The 13,427-nt window shown below is 40.4% G+C and overlaps 2 protein-coding genes across 2 annotated transcripts in view; one reads left to right on the forward strand and one right to left on the reverse strand.

Annotated features, from left to right (window-relative positions):
- The window catches only part of Fam227b (family with sequence similarity 227 member B), a 171,693-nt gene that overhangs the window by 47,507 nt on the left and 110,759 nt on the right, over positions 1-13,427 (reverse strand). The window lies entirely within an intron of this gene.
- Fgf7 (fibroblast growth factor 7) overlaps positions 10,849-13,427 on the forward strand; it is a 54,413-nt gene continuing 51,834 nt past the window's right edge. The window contains exons 1-2 of the mRNA XM_036185837.1: positions 10,849-11,061; positions 11,640-12,196. Coding sequence (XP_036041730.1) covers positions 11,911-12,196 — 286 coding nt within the window. The 5' untranslated portion in view covers positions 10,849-11,061; positions 11,640-11,910. The remainder of the gene's footprint in view (positions 11,062-11,639; positions 12,197-13,427) is intronic.

Consider the following 13,427-nt stretch of genomic DNA (forward strand, 5'->3'; position numbering starts at 1 on the left):
AATGCAGGCCCATTATAACAACATTTTTTTTTTTTTCCAGTGGAGATGCTGAAATCCAGGAGGGTCTGGATAGGCATTCTACAAGCTCTAAGAGACCACAAGTGCCAGCTCAGACTACTATACTTGGCAAAACCCACAGGTTGAGAACTACTACATTAAAGGAAAAATTCACCAGGAGGGTGTTACAATTCCAAATTCTTATGCATCATCACAAAGGCACACAAACCTATAAAAGAAATGACATATTGACCTTGACTAAAATCACATATTGACCCTAACACAGTGATAGTGCGTGACTTCAGTACCCCACTTTAGCCAACAAACAGGTCATCCAGTCAAAAATTAAACAGAGAAATGCTGGAGTTAAATAACATCATAAATCAAATGGACTTAACGGACATCTACAGAATATTCCACTCCAACAATAAAGAATGTACTTTCTTCTCAGAATCTCATGGCACTTTCTCCAAAATTGGCCAAACAACAGGACACAAGGCAAATTTCAACAGGTACGAGAAAATCAAATTAATGTCCTCAGCCTCCCTGACCACCATGGAACAATAGGAACAGCTGAAAGTATTCTGACTCCTGGAAGCTGATAACTCACCACTGAATGAGAACTGGGTCAGGACAGAAATTGAGAACTAAATTAGAAACTTTTAAGAATTGAATGAAAAGAAAAACACAATTGAAAGCATTATTTTTTTTTAAATAATAAGAAAAAAGAGCCTCTGAATTTGGAATTTGTTAGTATTCAAATTGAGTTTGGGTTGAAATTAGTCTTTGTTGATGCTTCCAAGGTTGCACAAAGTAATCTGATGTACCCATTGCCATAGGAAGTTCAGAACTATCTAAGAGGGAAAGCAATTGTCAAGCATGTAGCAGGAATCTTAACAGGTCTTATTAACAAAATCAAACCTGAGGCCAGTTATTGGGGTGAATGCTGGAAGATCAGGGAAGCAGAACAAGCCACAGCCACCTCACCTTGCCAATTCCTCAGCTGATCCTGTTTCCTCAGACTGGAAGCCTCTGAGTCCTCATCGGAATGGGTCTCAGCTGAACTGTGCTACTCAAAATCCTGAATGTTTAACCAGCCAAATGCTTCTAGTTTCTGGTCTTCACGCTTTATATATTTTTCTGCATTCTGCCATCACTCCCTGGGATTAAAGGCATGTGTCACCATGCCTGGCTGTTTCCAATGTGGCCTTGAACTCACAGAAAGCCAGAGAGATTTCTGCCTCTGGAATGCTAGGATTAAAGGCATGAGTGCCACCATTTTCTGGCCTCTCTATCTAGTGGCTGTTCTGTTGTTCTCTGACTCCAGTTAAGTTTATTAGGGTGCACAATATTTTGAGGAACACAATACCACCACACAAGCATCTATATTAATTTTGCATCTATATTATAAATTAAATGTATCATATTTTCCATATTCTTTTACATATTTAGCTAAGCTTCATCTACTATTATTTACTACACGAATAGTGCTTGGCATTAGTGAACAACATTTCTTTAAAAAAAGATTTATTTTATTCCTGGGGGTTGAAGAGATGGTTCAGTAGGTAAGAGCATTGGCTGCTTTTCCAGAGAATCTAGTTTAGACCCTCAGAACCCACATGGCAGCTCACAACCATCTGTAACTCCAGTTCTAGGAGATGCAACACCTTCTGGCCTTGACAGGCACTAGGCAAATACATGGTGCAAAGACATATGTGCAGGCAAAGCAATAATAATAATAATAATAATAATAATAATAATAATAATAATAATTTAAAAACATTTATTATACTTTTAAGTGTGTGTGTGTGTATGTTTTAACTGTATGTGGGGAGAGGAGTGAATGGTATATGCACATATGAGTGCATATGTCCACAGAGGCCAGAAGAATCTGTTGGATTCACTGAAGCTGGAGTTATAGGTGGTTGTGAGCTTCTTGATGTGGGTGCTGAGAATTAAACTCAGGTCCTCTGCATGAATAGTATGTGCTCTTAACTCCTGAGCATCTCTCTAGCCCCATTTCTATCACTTCTTTTAAAATAATCTATAACTTTTTCCTTTAATGAACTCACTTGGTAATCTATGGTGGCCATGTGCAGTACCCGCTTTCTACCCACCTCAGTCAGACTGGCCTTGTTCTAATTCACATAAAATGATTTTTTTTTTCAAGTGAGCCATGTTCTGGCATTAGATGGAGAAGTTTCTTTAGTTTTATCATGTTCTTTTCATTTCATTGTGTCACCTATTTTGTTTTTGTATGCTCATATGTATTATTTTACTATTGTGTTTCTCAACAAACGTATTTTCTTATTTGGAAGGAACTGTAAAAACAAAAGCACTTTTATTTTAGAAAAATGACCAGAGGACATTAAATATTTCTTAAAAATTCCAACATGGTTTTTCTCAAGGAATTTAACTCTCAGTATCACAGGGATTGAACTGGATACTCACTCAACATCTGCTGACAACCACAAGACTCCCTTACAGCTTCGAATCAAAGGACTCAACCATTTTAGTCTTATAATAAAGTCATATAACATAATCTTGACTGTTCATACATTTCATTTGCCTTAATTCTGGGACATATCATACTCTGGTCATCAGAGACATTCTTAATTATAAAAACAAGGGAAGACTGGTCTTAATGTAGTGTGTGTGTGTGTGTGTGTGTGTGTGTGTGTGTGTGTGTGTGTGCACTGTATTTGTGAATGTGTGCTATGTGAGTGGGTATGCATGCCTATTGTATATGTGTGTGGAGAGAAGAGGCTGATTTCAAGCATCATCCTCTATCACTGTCCATCTTGTTTTTGGGATAGGGTATCTCTTCTTGAGCCCAGAGTTGGCCACTTTTACTACACTAGCAGGCAGCAAGCTCCAGTGATCCTCCTGTATCCATACCAATGTTGTGGTTACTGTCTCTTTCTGCCTCATTTGGTTTTTTTACATGAGTGATGAGGATCTGAGATCATGTGTTCACACTTGTACAGGGAGTCCTTTACCCACAGGGCCATCTCCAAGCCCTGGTTCTCAACGTTTTGAATAAAATATGTAATACAGTACAAGCAAAGCTTTCCACGTGTACTTGGTATTGCCAGATGCTGTTAAAATGCATTTCTGTTTTCACTTCCACACTCTTGTGTAACCAGTTCATTTCAAGGAAGTCAGAAGGTCACAGTTAGTGTAGATGGGGGCATCTACACTGTCCTGGATTTGGGCTATAGTACTCCTCACACCCATCTTTCTCAGTTCAGCAAAGGACACTGATGTTTATCCATTTTCACATGGCAAGCCTCTTCAATTTAACTCTGATCTGTTCTTACTCATTACTACCACCACGTTTTGCCTCTAACATGTGTCTGCACATCTGTTTCCAGCCTTGCTGCTATAATCCTAGTCCAAGGCACGATCTCTGACTTGGATTTTAACCATAGTCTCTCAGCAGTTTCCTTACTTACATTTTACTTATTTCCTAGATGACCAAAAGGCACGTCTCATGAGGTGTCTCACATTCATACATGAGTAGAAGCTGTAATAGGAAGGGGCAAATCTCAAAGTCACATTGGTTTCCTCACAGAATTCCCTCCTTATTCACTATGACCATTATATTTTCATTTCCAGGAATCAGTATGCTCATTTTCCCCTCACAACTTTGGTTTTCTTTGGAACTTTTCTGCCTTCTGATTTCTTCTTACTGCTCAGCTCTTGGCTTACACATCATCTATTTAGAAAGACTTTTGGTGACCTGATTCCAGTCACTTCTCTCCTTTCTATCATTTGCTATAAAATAGTAGCCTATTTATCTTTTTTTCTGATAACCATGGGTGTGGTGTTGATCTCAACTGTTAACTTGGGGAGATCTAGAATCATCCAAGAGACAAGCCTCTGGACATGCTTGTGGGGTGTGATCTTGATTAGGCTAATTGAGGTGGGAAGACCCTTTCACTTTGGGTGATTCTGAGCTACATAAAAGGGACAAAGAGATATGGATGCCACACTCAGCATTTCCTGTGTCCTGAGTGCAGATGTGATAAGACCATTAGCCACAACCCCTCACTGTGGTGATATTTTATTTGTGCTGAAATGTGGTGATATTTTATTTGTGCTTTAATACATAAAGCTTGCTTGGAGATCAGAGGAAAAAGCAAGCCATTATAAGTAAACAAAGAAATTATGCAGCAGTAGCACATGTCTTTCTTTAATCCTATTACTTGGCAAGCAGGGATCTGTCTGGATTTCTGTGAGTTCAGGGCCACACTGGAAACAGCCAAGTATGGTGGCATATGCCTTAAATTCCAACATTAGTTAACCATGGAGATCTGGAGGTCTGTACCGACAGACAGGAAGTGACAGATCTGGGAGGGAAGAAGAAGTGATTATCTGGACAGAGAGAGCAAATCACATGGCAGAACAGTAAGGCTAGGTGTAGGTAGGCAGGAAGTATCTCGCATTTGGAAGCTGAGATGGGTGAGGCGAGGTTAGCTTGTGGCTGTTCCTATTCCTCTGATCTCTTTCAGGCTTTAACCCTATATCTGGCTCCATGTTTTTTATTTAATAAGACCATTTAGAAATTCGTCTATACCTCACTGCTAGGAAGTCCCCACCATGATGGACTTTACCATGGAACTATTGACCAAAATTAGCTCATTTTTCGTTAGGCTCTTTTTGTTAGGCATTCCATATCAACAACAGAACAAGTTACCAAACAGAAATTGGTTACCAGGAGTATGGTTATTGCTTTGATAATCATGACCATGTGGAAAAACTTGACCTTTGGGATGGTTGTGGCTACAACATGGAAAAGTTTGGTACTTTGTGTTGAAGAAACCATAGTGTGTTGGAAGCAGAGACTGATGAGCCATTCTGGTGGGAGCTTGGGAGACAAGAATTCTGAAAGAAATGCAGCCAGTAGCGACCTGGCTCATGAGATTTCAGAGGGGAAAAAGGATTTTATCAGGGACTGGGCTAGGGGTCACCCAGGGGCTATTTTGGTCAGCAATGTGACTTCAATCTGACCATGTCCTGAGAACTTGAGTGAAATTGAGTTTAAAGATAATGGATTAAATTTTCAGGGGAGAAAATTTCAAAACAGTAAATCGTTCAGGCTGGTCTAAGAAAAGATCTGTTAAGTGCTGAAAAATATCAGTGCTACAAAAGAGAAAACTCCTGTGTTACCCTTGGACACTAGGGAAGGTTTCTTGAGATTAAATCTTTACTTATCAGAAGTTCCATCATATGAAGACCCAAGTTCATTAAAAGGCAGAAAGCCTAAGATGAAGGGGGTTCTCTGATCCTCAAAAGTGTTCCCCCAGGGCCTGCATATAGAAGATGACCCAGCTGTGGTTAATGGGGCCAGGCGACATTTAAATGACAGTAGACTTGGTGGGTTGTCCATGTGGAGGATGGTCATGCTTAAAGTGATGTGCTTGGGAGTCAAGGTGATGGGGACGGTTGTGATGGTTCATCTCAACTGTCCATTTGATGAGATCTGCAACCACTCGGGAGACAGGTCTCCTGGGCATGCCTGTGGGGATTGTCTTGAATAGGTGAACTGGGTGGGAAGTCTCATCCATTGTGGTTAGCGCCATTCCCTGGGATCCTGAACTGTTAAGATAAGTAGTAACCAAGAATTTATGTGAAAGTAAGAATTGGTAAGAAGAAACAGGTGTGGAAGAAGTTGTAGGGGAAGAACTGATAATTTTGGAATCAAACAGAGGAATAAGAAGGACTCAGTCCATTTGAATGGAATACCACCGAGGAAAAATACTGAATAATCTTTCAAGATAGCAAGGGTATCCAGCTAGATGAGAGGCTCATAGGTGAGTACAACTTGCCTTTCTCTCATCCATCAGACATTATTGTAATCATAAGTTTTGCACTGATACATGATTTTCAGGTACCTATCCTTCAGCGACTGAATATTATGGAGAAGTCAAAACCAGCTTCTTTCTATCCTTCAAGTTCCCTTAGCTGAGGTATGAACTATATAAACCTAAGAAAGATTAGCAGAAGAAACCAAACATTTTAATTACATGTGTATGTTCAGGAGTCACACACAATATGATTCTCAAAAAGAACACAGCTGATTAAGGCTTGTGTGGCATCCTGAAGTACAGATAGGAAGCTTGTGTGGCATCCTGAAGTATAGGCAGGAACGGAGGCCTGAGGCTTTCCTGGGGTTTACCGAGAATGAGGTGGGGAAGCGTGTGGTAAGCGTAGGTCATCTTGTACACAGACTGAAAACTCTTCAGGAAAGGGAACTCTGTCTCCAAGCGAAGGTCTGAAAGGGTGCGGCTGTGGTATCAGCCCCTCCTCTCTGACTGGTAACAGCTCTCTGGAGGGAACTCCTCATCAGAGAGTTTCCTTTGAAGGATTAATTTCCCAGAAAGAGTGTCTGTCTGCAGTTCTTTGAACAGTGTCCTCTGTTCAAAGGAATCAGCATGCTGTGGTGTCCTGGTCCCAGGGCACCTCAACAGAAGACAGGTTTCCCTACAGCATTCTACCTCTCTTTCTTTGGAAAATTACCTGTACCCACACTTTTTCACCCAGTACTTACCAGTCATAGTTATAAAACTAATGAAATAAAAATTAAACCATTTTTTCTGACACACTGACATCCATAAAATATGTAAAAAAATGTTTTTACTAGCTTTACCCCGAATTTTGTTGCATTGCTATGTAGATGACTAATATGGAACCTAAGAATGATAACTTATACAATAATGTAATAAGCCCAATTGCAAATACTCTCTGTTAGCATACTGCTTTGTCAAAGTCAGGCAGCACTGGACAGCTGGAGTCAAGGAGGACATTTCTCAAGTTTAGACGTAGCTTAAGGATTGGAGAATCAAGGCCATCAAGAACAAGGCATCCATGTTCCTTAATTATACTGAAATTGCAACTGTCAAAAAAATAGCCCACTAGTCCCAAGTAGATCTTACTTTAGGATTAAAGTCAGATTACAATTTAGTAAATTCATAACATAATTTGAAGAATTTTAAATTTAGACTAGCATTTCAGAGAGTTTTATAAATATAGAATTAAATGAAGCAATGTTGTTAAAGACTCAGGAATACAGAGACTCAAATAGCATTTGTAAACTGAGATATTTATAAGTTGAGTCACAGGCACACCGCAATGCTGAATGTATGACTCACACTTTGCATCTTATGTGCAGTTAGTGTTTAAATGTTACGGCATCATGCCAAGGGCAAGCGAGCTGTTTACACAATCAAGGACCTCAGGATTGCTCCATCATGGCTTTTCTTCTAAGTTTAAATTACTTTGACCAGGCCCATCATGTTTGGAAAGATAGGTCTGTCTTCCTTGTTCTGGTCTTTTAAAAATGCGCCCAAGTTCTTTCTGCAGTGGACACAGTTTCTAACATCAAATCCTGCCTGCCTGTAGCTTCGCACTTCTTCTGCTCGGGCTCTCGCTTCTGAATGTTAGCATGGTCCTTCTTTTGGGTCTTGGAATGTAAGATCTTGGCTTCCTCGCCCCGTACCATCCCCAGATCCCCTTGTTTATGCTGTCCTCTCCCTGGAATGCACAGTCTGGAAGGGCAGAGATCACTTCCAAAATACTCACCATTGTGTCTTCAGAGGGCTAACCCAGCATCTGGCAGCACAGAGCTATTGCATAAATATTTGTTCAATGGATGAATCAAGTTGATAAGTAAGACTGGTTGCACAGTAGGATCCAGAGTCAGGGCTGAATTTAGGTATTGAAACCACACAGGAAATGATGAAGGCAAATTCCTAGTGTGGGGTTAACTGTAGGAACATGGAGGGGATGGTGTTTGGAACCAGTGTCAGATGTACAGTACAGCATATATAGTCATATTTATAAGAATAAATCAACCTAGTCCCAATTTCAATAGTCCCTATCCTACCTAGGACCGGAAGACAGATGTCTAGACAGCTTTTGGAAAGTGACCTTACAGCTATATTTGTATGCCATAAAATAGCATATTTACAACTGCATTCATTATAATATTTCTACAGTAAAATATACGGGTAAAAATGTTTACAGAGGTTGGTTGGATACATTGAGATATACTCATCCAATTGACTGGCATACAGCTGTAGAAAGCAAGTGAGCTTTCTAAGCTCTGATTTGGGAAATTTGTATTTTTACAAAGTGCAAATAAAAGCAACATGCAAAACAATGTATGTGTGTCATAATACTTCTTTGTATGTAAAAGGGTGGGATGTAAAGTAAAGACCACCTGTATATATGTGTATAGCTTATATGTATAAGCATGAAGAAATTGAAAATTAAAACATAAAATTCCACAAGTCAAAGTTTCTGTCATCCGTCTGTCCACAGAATGAAGACTATAATGAAGATTGCTTGGAAGAGGTAGATGGTTGATACAGTGATTGGCTGCATGGGAGAATTTCTCTATATTTCTAATTGTATTTTATTCCCAAAGCACATGGGGCAAGTGTAAGATACCACTTCTGTTTGAAGCTTTTCAGGTGCTAACATTCACCTCTAATGACATCTTAAAAGTAAATATTTGAAAAATGGACACAGATATTTTTCTCAGAGATTTAAATGCATAAGATGGAAACATTTTCAACTAAGGATGAAGCTACTTCTATCTGGAAATAGTGAAGAACAGAGTCTTCAGAGCACTCTGTACTTCTCCATGGCTTCATGTGTGTGTCACAGTAAGAGCAGAAGATGACGGCCACTGTGTAATTCAGAGAGACAGTGAGAGTGGCCCTGCTAGACATAACTGGACTGCCACCCATTGAGAACCATTTCCAACAAGTAAGACTAGCAAGGACAAGAGGGAAATTCCCCACCCCATCGTGGGCCCATCTTGAATGGATTATTCTCCAATCAGGAAATGAATCAATAACTTCAAAAGGAATTTAAACCACCCATACAATTCCCTGCCTGATATTAACCAGCTCAGTGACTACTTGGATAATAACTTTATAACTTGTTTTCAACAAGATTACAGGTACTCCTTCCTGTGCAGCATATTTTAAGGAGCGGTTGAGCATTCTGCAGTATGCACTGACTGATCGCATAACTTTCATTTCTCTAGAAGGAACGACAACTCTTAGGAATTCTGAATCCACTCACTGTTAGTCCTCCCAGATTTTATTTTGTGGGGGTATTGCTAAAAAGACAAGAACAGTATCATATCTTCTTTCCTTCCCTCTTCCTCTGTGAGCAAGACATCATGGGATGTTCTGAGCCCTCTAGCTTTCAATAGATGCAACTGTAGGACAGTGCATCCTCCTCTGCTTTGAATCCTGGTGCTTCAATATTTCATGAACCAAAGACAGCTAGGTATGTTTGAAATAGGCTGTGCTGTTGACGCTCTCCCCTACAAGCATAGTCAAAAAGGGGAGCACAAACTCATTCAATTGTTTCAACTTAGTTCTGGGTCTCTGGTCTACCTGCACCACCTGGTGGTAGTGTACGTTAGGTGCAAAGCTGTGCTTTGTGTGTGTGTGTGTGTGTGTGTGTGTGTGTGTGTGATGGGGGGTAAGTGGAAAAGAGAATTTTAATACATGCATTCTTAAATAATCATTTAGACTGATGATACAATAGCTTCATACTAAATATAAAATACAGTCTTGCTCAGTATAGGATAGGCAAGAACTCATTTTGGAAAGCAAAAGGGCTCTCTTGTATCCATTAGTTAATGACCTTTTAATTATATTCCTGGATTTATCAGTTATTTGTTATGATATTGCTCTCAAGAACACAAGTCAAACACCAAGGCGAAACCATTTTTTTTAAAAGAATAATAGTTTTACTAATCATGTGTCCCTTTGCTTCTGTGAGCCATCAGTATTAATAAATCAGAAGACACAGGATGTTAAAATGGCAGAGCAGCACCAGTCTGGTTAGACATGGTCATTGATTTGACACCTGAAGCAGCAGCTGAGCCACAGGGAAGCCAAGTGGCTGGTCCAAGGCCACGCACTCAGTTTGTTAGAATCCCAATCCAATAAAAACCAGGTCTTCTCAGCCTAAAGACTCACACACAATGGTGTAATACCTGTGAAAAGATATGTCCTTGCTTGCCTAGGAATACCTGTTTTCAGACACTGAGTGGTGGGTTGCTCTAGTCCCCTTGCACCTTGCCTGACAAAAAACTCCCTAAAATCAAACAACGGTGACAAAAACCATGTAAGATCAGGGAGCCTATGTGGGTCCCTGTATGCCTGTATGGGTCTTCTGAATATATGTTATGGATAAATAGCTTGGTGTTCTTAGGGGATTCCTAACGGGGGAGTGGGGGCTGTCTCTGGCTCCTTTGTCTATTTGTGGAACTCTTTTCCTCCTCTTGGGTTGCCTCGTCCAGCCTTAATGTATGTACCTGGTCTGATTGTAGTATATTATGCCTTGTTTGGCTGATGTTCCTGGGAGTCCTGCTTTTTTTCTGAGGGGAGATGGAGGGAACATGGATCTGAGGGACGGAGAGATGGGCAGAGAGAATTGGGGGAGGGGAGGAAGAGGGAATTGCAGACGGGATATAATATATGAAAGAATAATACTAAAAAATGTATTGCAAAGATCATCTAACTATTAAAAAGCTGGTATACATGTTCTAGGAAATGTTTTCAAAGTCTGTACAACTGCTATGTTTTAAAAGTCTAACATTTATTTCCTTTTCTCCTTATAACTGCCTGAGAATCAGAGGTCTGTTTCCACAGAGTGGATGCCCACTTGTAGATTTAAACATAAGCCGTGTTCATAGCTCCCCCTTATGACCACTCAACATTACACAAGCCTCCCTCTATCCCTGCTGTTTTATTCAACAAACAGCTCACTGGTTAAGTTTTAATTGCTTCCAATGAGGTCAGCAAAGGTATTTATTGAAAAATCTCTGAATAAAAGGCTCCATGCACACACAAGCGCACGCGCTCACACACGGAGAAAATCCTTTTGCCTGTTGATTTATGGAAACAATTATGATTCTGCTGGAGGATTTCTCAGCTGAGAAATAGCTTGTAGCTACAGTAGAAAGGCTCAAGTTGCAGGAGGCAGACAGCAGACACGGAACTCTTGTGTACCCAGCTGTTCTAAACAGAACAAGTAAGTTACTGTTATTTGTCTTTAAAACAATGCTCAATCTTTTCTGAAAGGTTTTCTCTTTCTGTGTAGTTACTGTACTGAGGGGAAAAGACTTTTGGACCGTGTAAATATCTACAGAAATGGTGCTCTAGAATGTATAGTAAAGGAAGCTGGAAGCTCTCCAGAGCGATCCCGACACTTAACTTGAAAAATATGGGCAGTTTAGGGGAAGATAATTATTAAGCACAAATGTAAAAGCATATACTAATGAAATCCAGGGACAACATTTCTACTTTATCGATAGTGGCTGTAAAACTCAATTTAAGTCAATTAGCTCTAAGTACAGGGTGCTCTTAACAAGACAGCAATTGGAATGAATGGTGCAGTTTTATCGTGATGTCTCTCCATTAATGCATAGCTCTTTTGAATCTTCATGCTGAGTGGCAAAGATTCAACACCCTCTGTGGAAAGTGCCTTAAGTGTGCCTTCAATGCTTAACTACGCTGTATGTTATACTACTTACCCACTGAAATTTATATGAACAACTTTTTTCTTCCTCTCTCCTCTCCTCCCCATTCTTAACCTCTCATTGTGAACAGAAGCCAAGTAGCAAACGGCACTACAGCAACTGGCCTTGTTGCAACCTGTTTTTATAAGGATACATCTATCAACTGTGTCACTGAAGGAGGAATCCCGGTATTGGTATCAGAAGCTAAAAGATAAGCTTACCGGTTTGGAAAGAGTGACTACCTTTTCTTAAATCAATCTACAGTTCACAGACAGGAGGAGGCCCATGACCTAGGAGTAGCCATCAACTCAAGATTCAATTCTCATTATGTTATTCATGAACACCCGGAGCACTACACTATAATGCGCAAATGGATACTGACATGGATCCTGCCAACTCTGCTCTGCAGGTCATGCTTCCAGCTTGTCTGTCTAGTGGGCACTATATCTCTAGCATGCAATGACATGAGTCCAGAGCAAACGGCTACGAATGTGAACTGTTCTAGCCCCGAGCGACACACAAGAAGTTATGATTACATGGAAGGAGGGGATATAAGGGTGAGGAGACTGTTCTGCCGCACACAGTGGTATCTGAGGATTGACAAGCGAGGCAAAGTGAAAGGGACCCAGGAGATGAAGAACAGCTACAGTAAGTGACAACTTTATTACAGCCCTGCTTGGGTCCTTATGCTTGGTGTAAGGGTCACTTTTTGATGGCGTGTTCTCCTTTCCTATGGGGGGGGGGAACAATGTAATGTTAAGTCCTAATTTTTCTACATTGAGATTTCTGTACTAAGTCTCTAGGGTATCTGTGAGAACAGGGCAAGTGTCCTCACCTTATGGCTGGACCTGACAGCACAAGCCAGTGGGAAATACTTACCCTGTGGCCTAAATCCAAAATGCTCTTTAGAAAGAAGACATTTCACAGACAGTGCTCTCGCTGACGCGTGATTGTCTTCCTGGCACACTCGGTAGAAGTTTGCATATTCTTCTCAGTAGGACTTCACCAAACTACCAGCCACTAGTTTGAGGAACAGAGAATGTATCTGTCTTTGTTGTGTTGCCTTTAAAGAACTTGGTCGTGGTGCAAACCAGTTAAGAATCTGCTTTCTGAGCATCAACTGTGCGTTTCTAAAACAGAAGGGAGTCTGTAATGGCCTCAGCTGTCCTTAGGCTAATGAGTTTGTGTTAGATTCTTTGCCACCCCGCCCCCAGTAGACAACAGATCTTTCTAAAAGCTTCTTTCTCAAGGGTCTCTGACGTATAAGTTCTATGTTGCTTTAAGAGGAACATAAGTGTGAGGGAGTAGAAGTGAGTTAGAACAGAAGTATGGCCAAGACCTATTAACTGGAGCAGCCCACTTTCCCCTCAAGACTCAGTTGTTCTTTCACCTTAAAATGTCAGGGCTTGAGTTTTCCTTTAATGACTCCAACTAGTAACTAATTTCAGTAGTAGTAAATTCAGTAGAACACACACTCAACATTTAAAACTCACAAATGAAAATAGGTTTGTTAGCATTGCTAATATGTGGACAGCGTTGACATTGTGTGTTTGATAATATGTATGGCAGTATAAATGAAAAAGGACTCATGGAGATAAAAATGTAGCTGAGTGTCCGTGACAGGGTCACTCCAAGCTTTTCTTTTCTGTTCCTGAAATAGCCTTTGGGCTCTAAACTCATTGACCAGTAAGTCAGAGTTTGGTGAATCTGTTTCCAATATGAAAATGACAGACCATTTAAGCTGTAACCAGTGCAAATTGTGAGTAAAGGAACATGCCAGCTCTGGAAGACTAGTTCTATGGAATTCAGCTAACAAATGACCACTGGAGGAGGTTTTGCTGATAGCCACGTCTATGTGAGCCATTGAATTTGGCTTTCT

Source organism: Onychomys torridus, chromosome 4, assembly GCF_903995425.1.
Source record: "Onychomys torridus chromosome 4, mOncTor1.1, whole genome shotgun sequence".
NCBI classification, from domain to species: domain Eukaryota; kingdom Metazoa; phylum Chordata; class Mammalia; order Rodentia; family Cricetidae; genus Onychomys; species Onychomys torridus.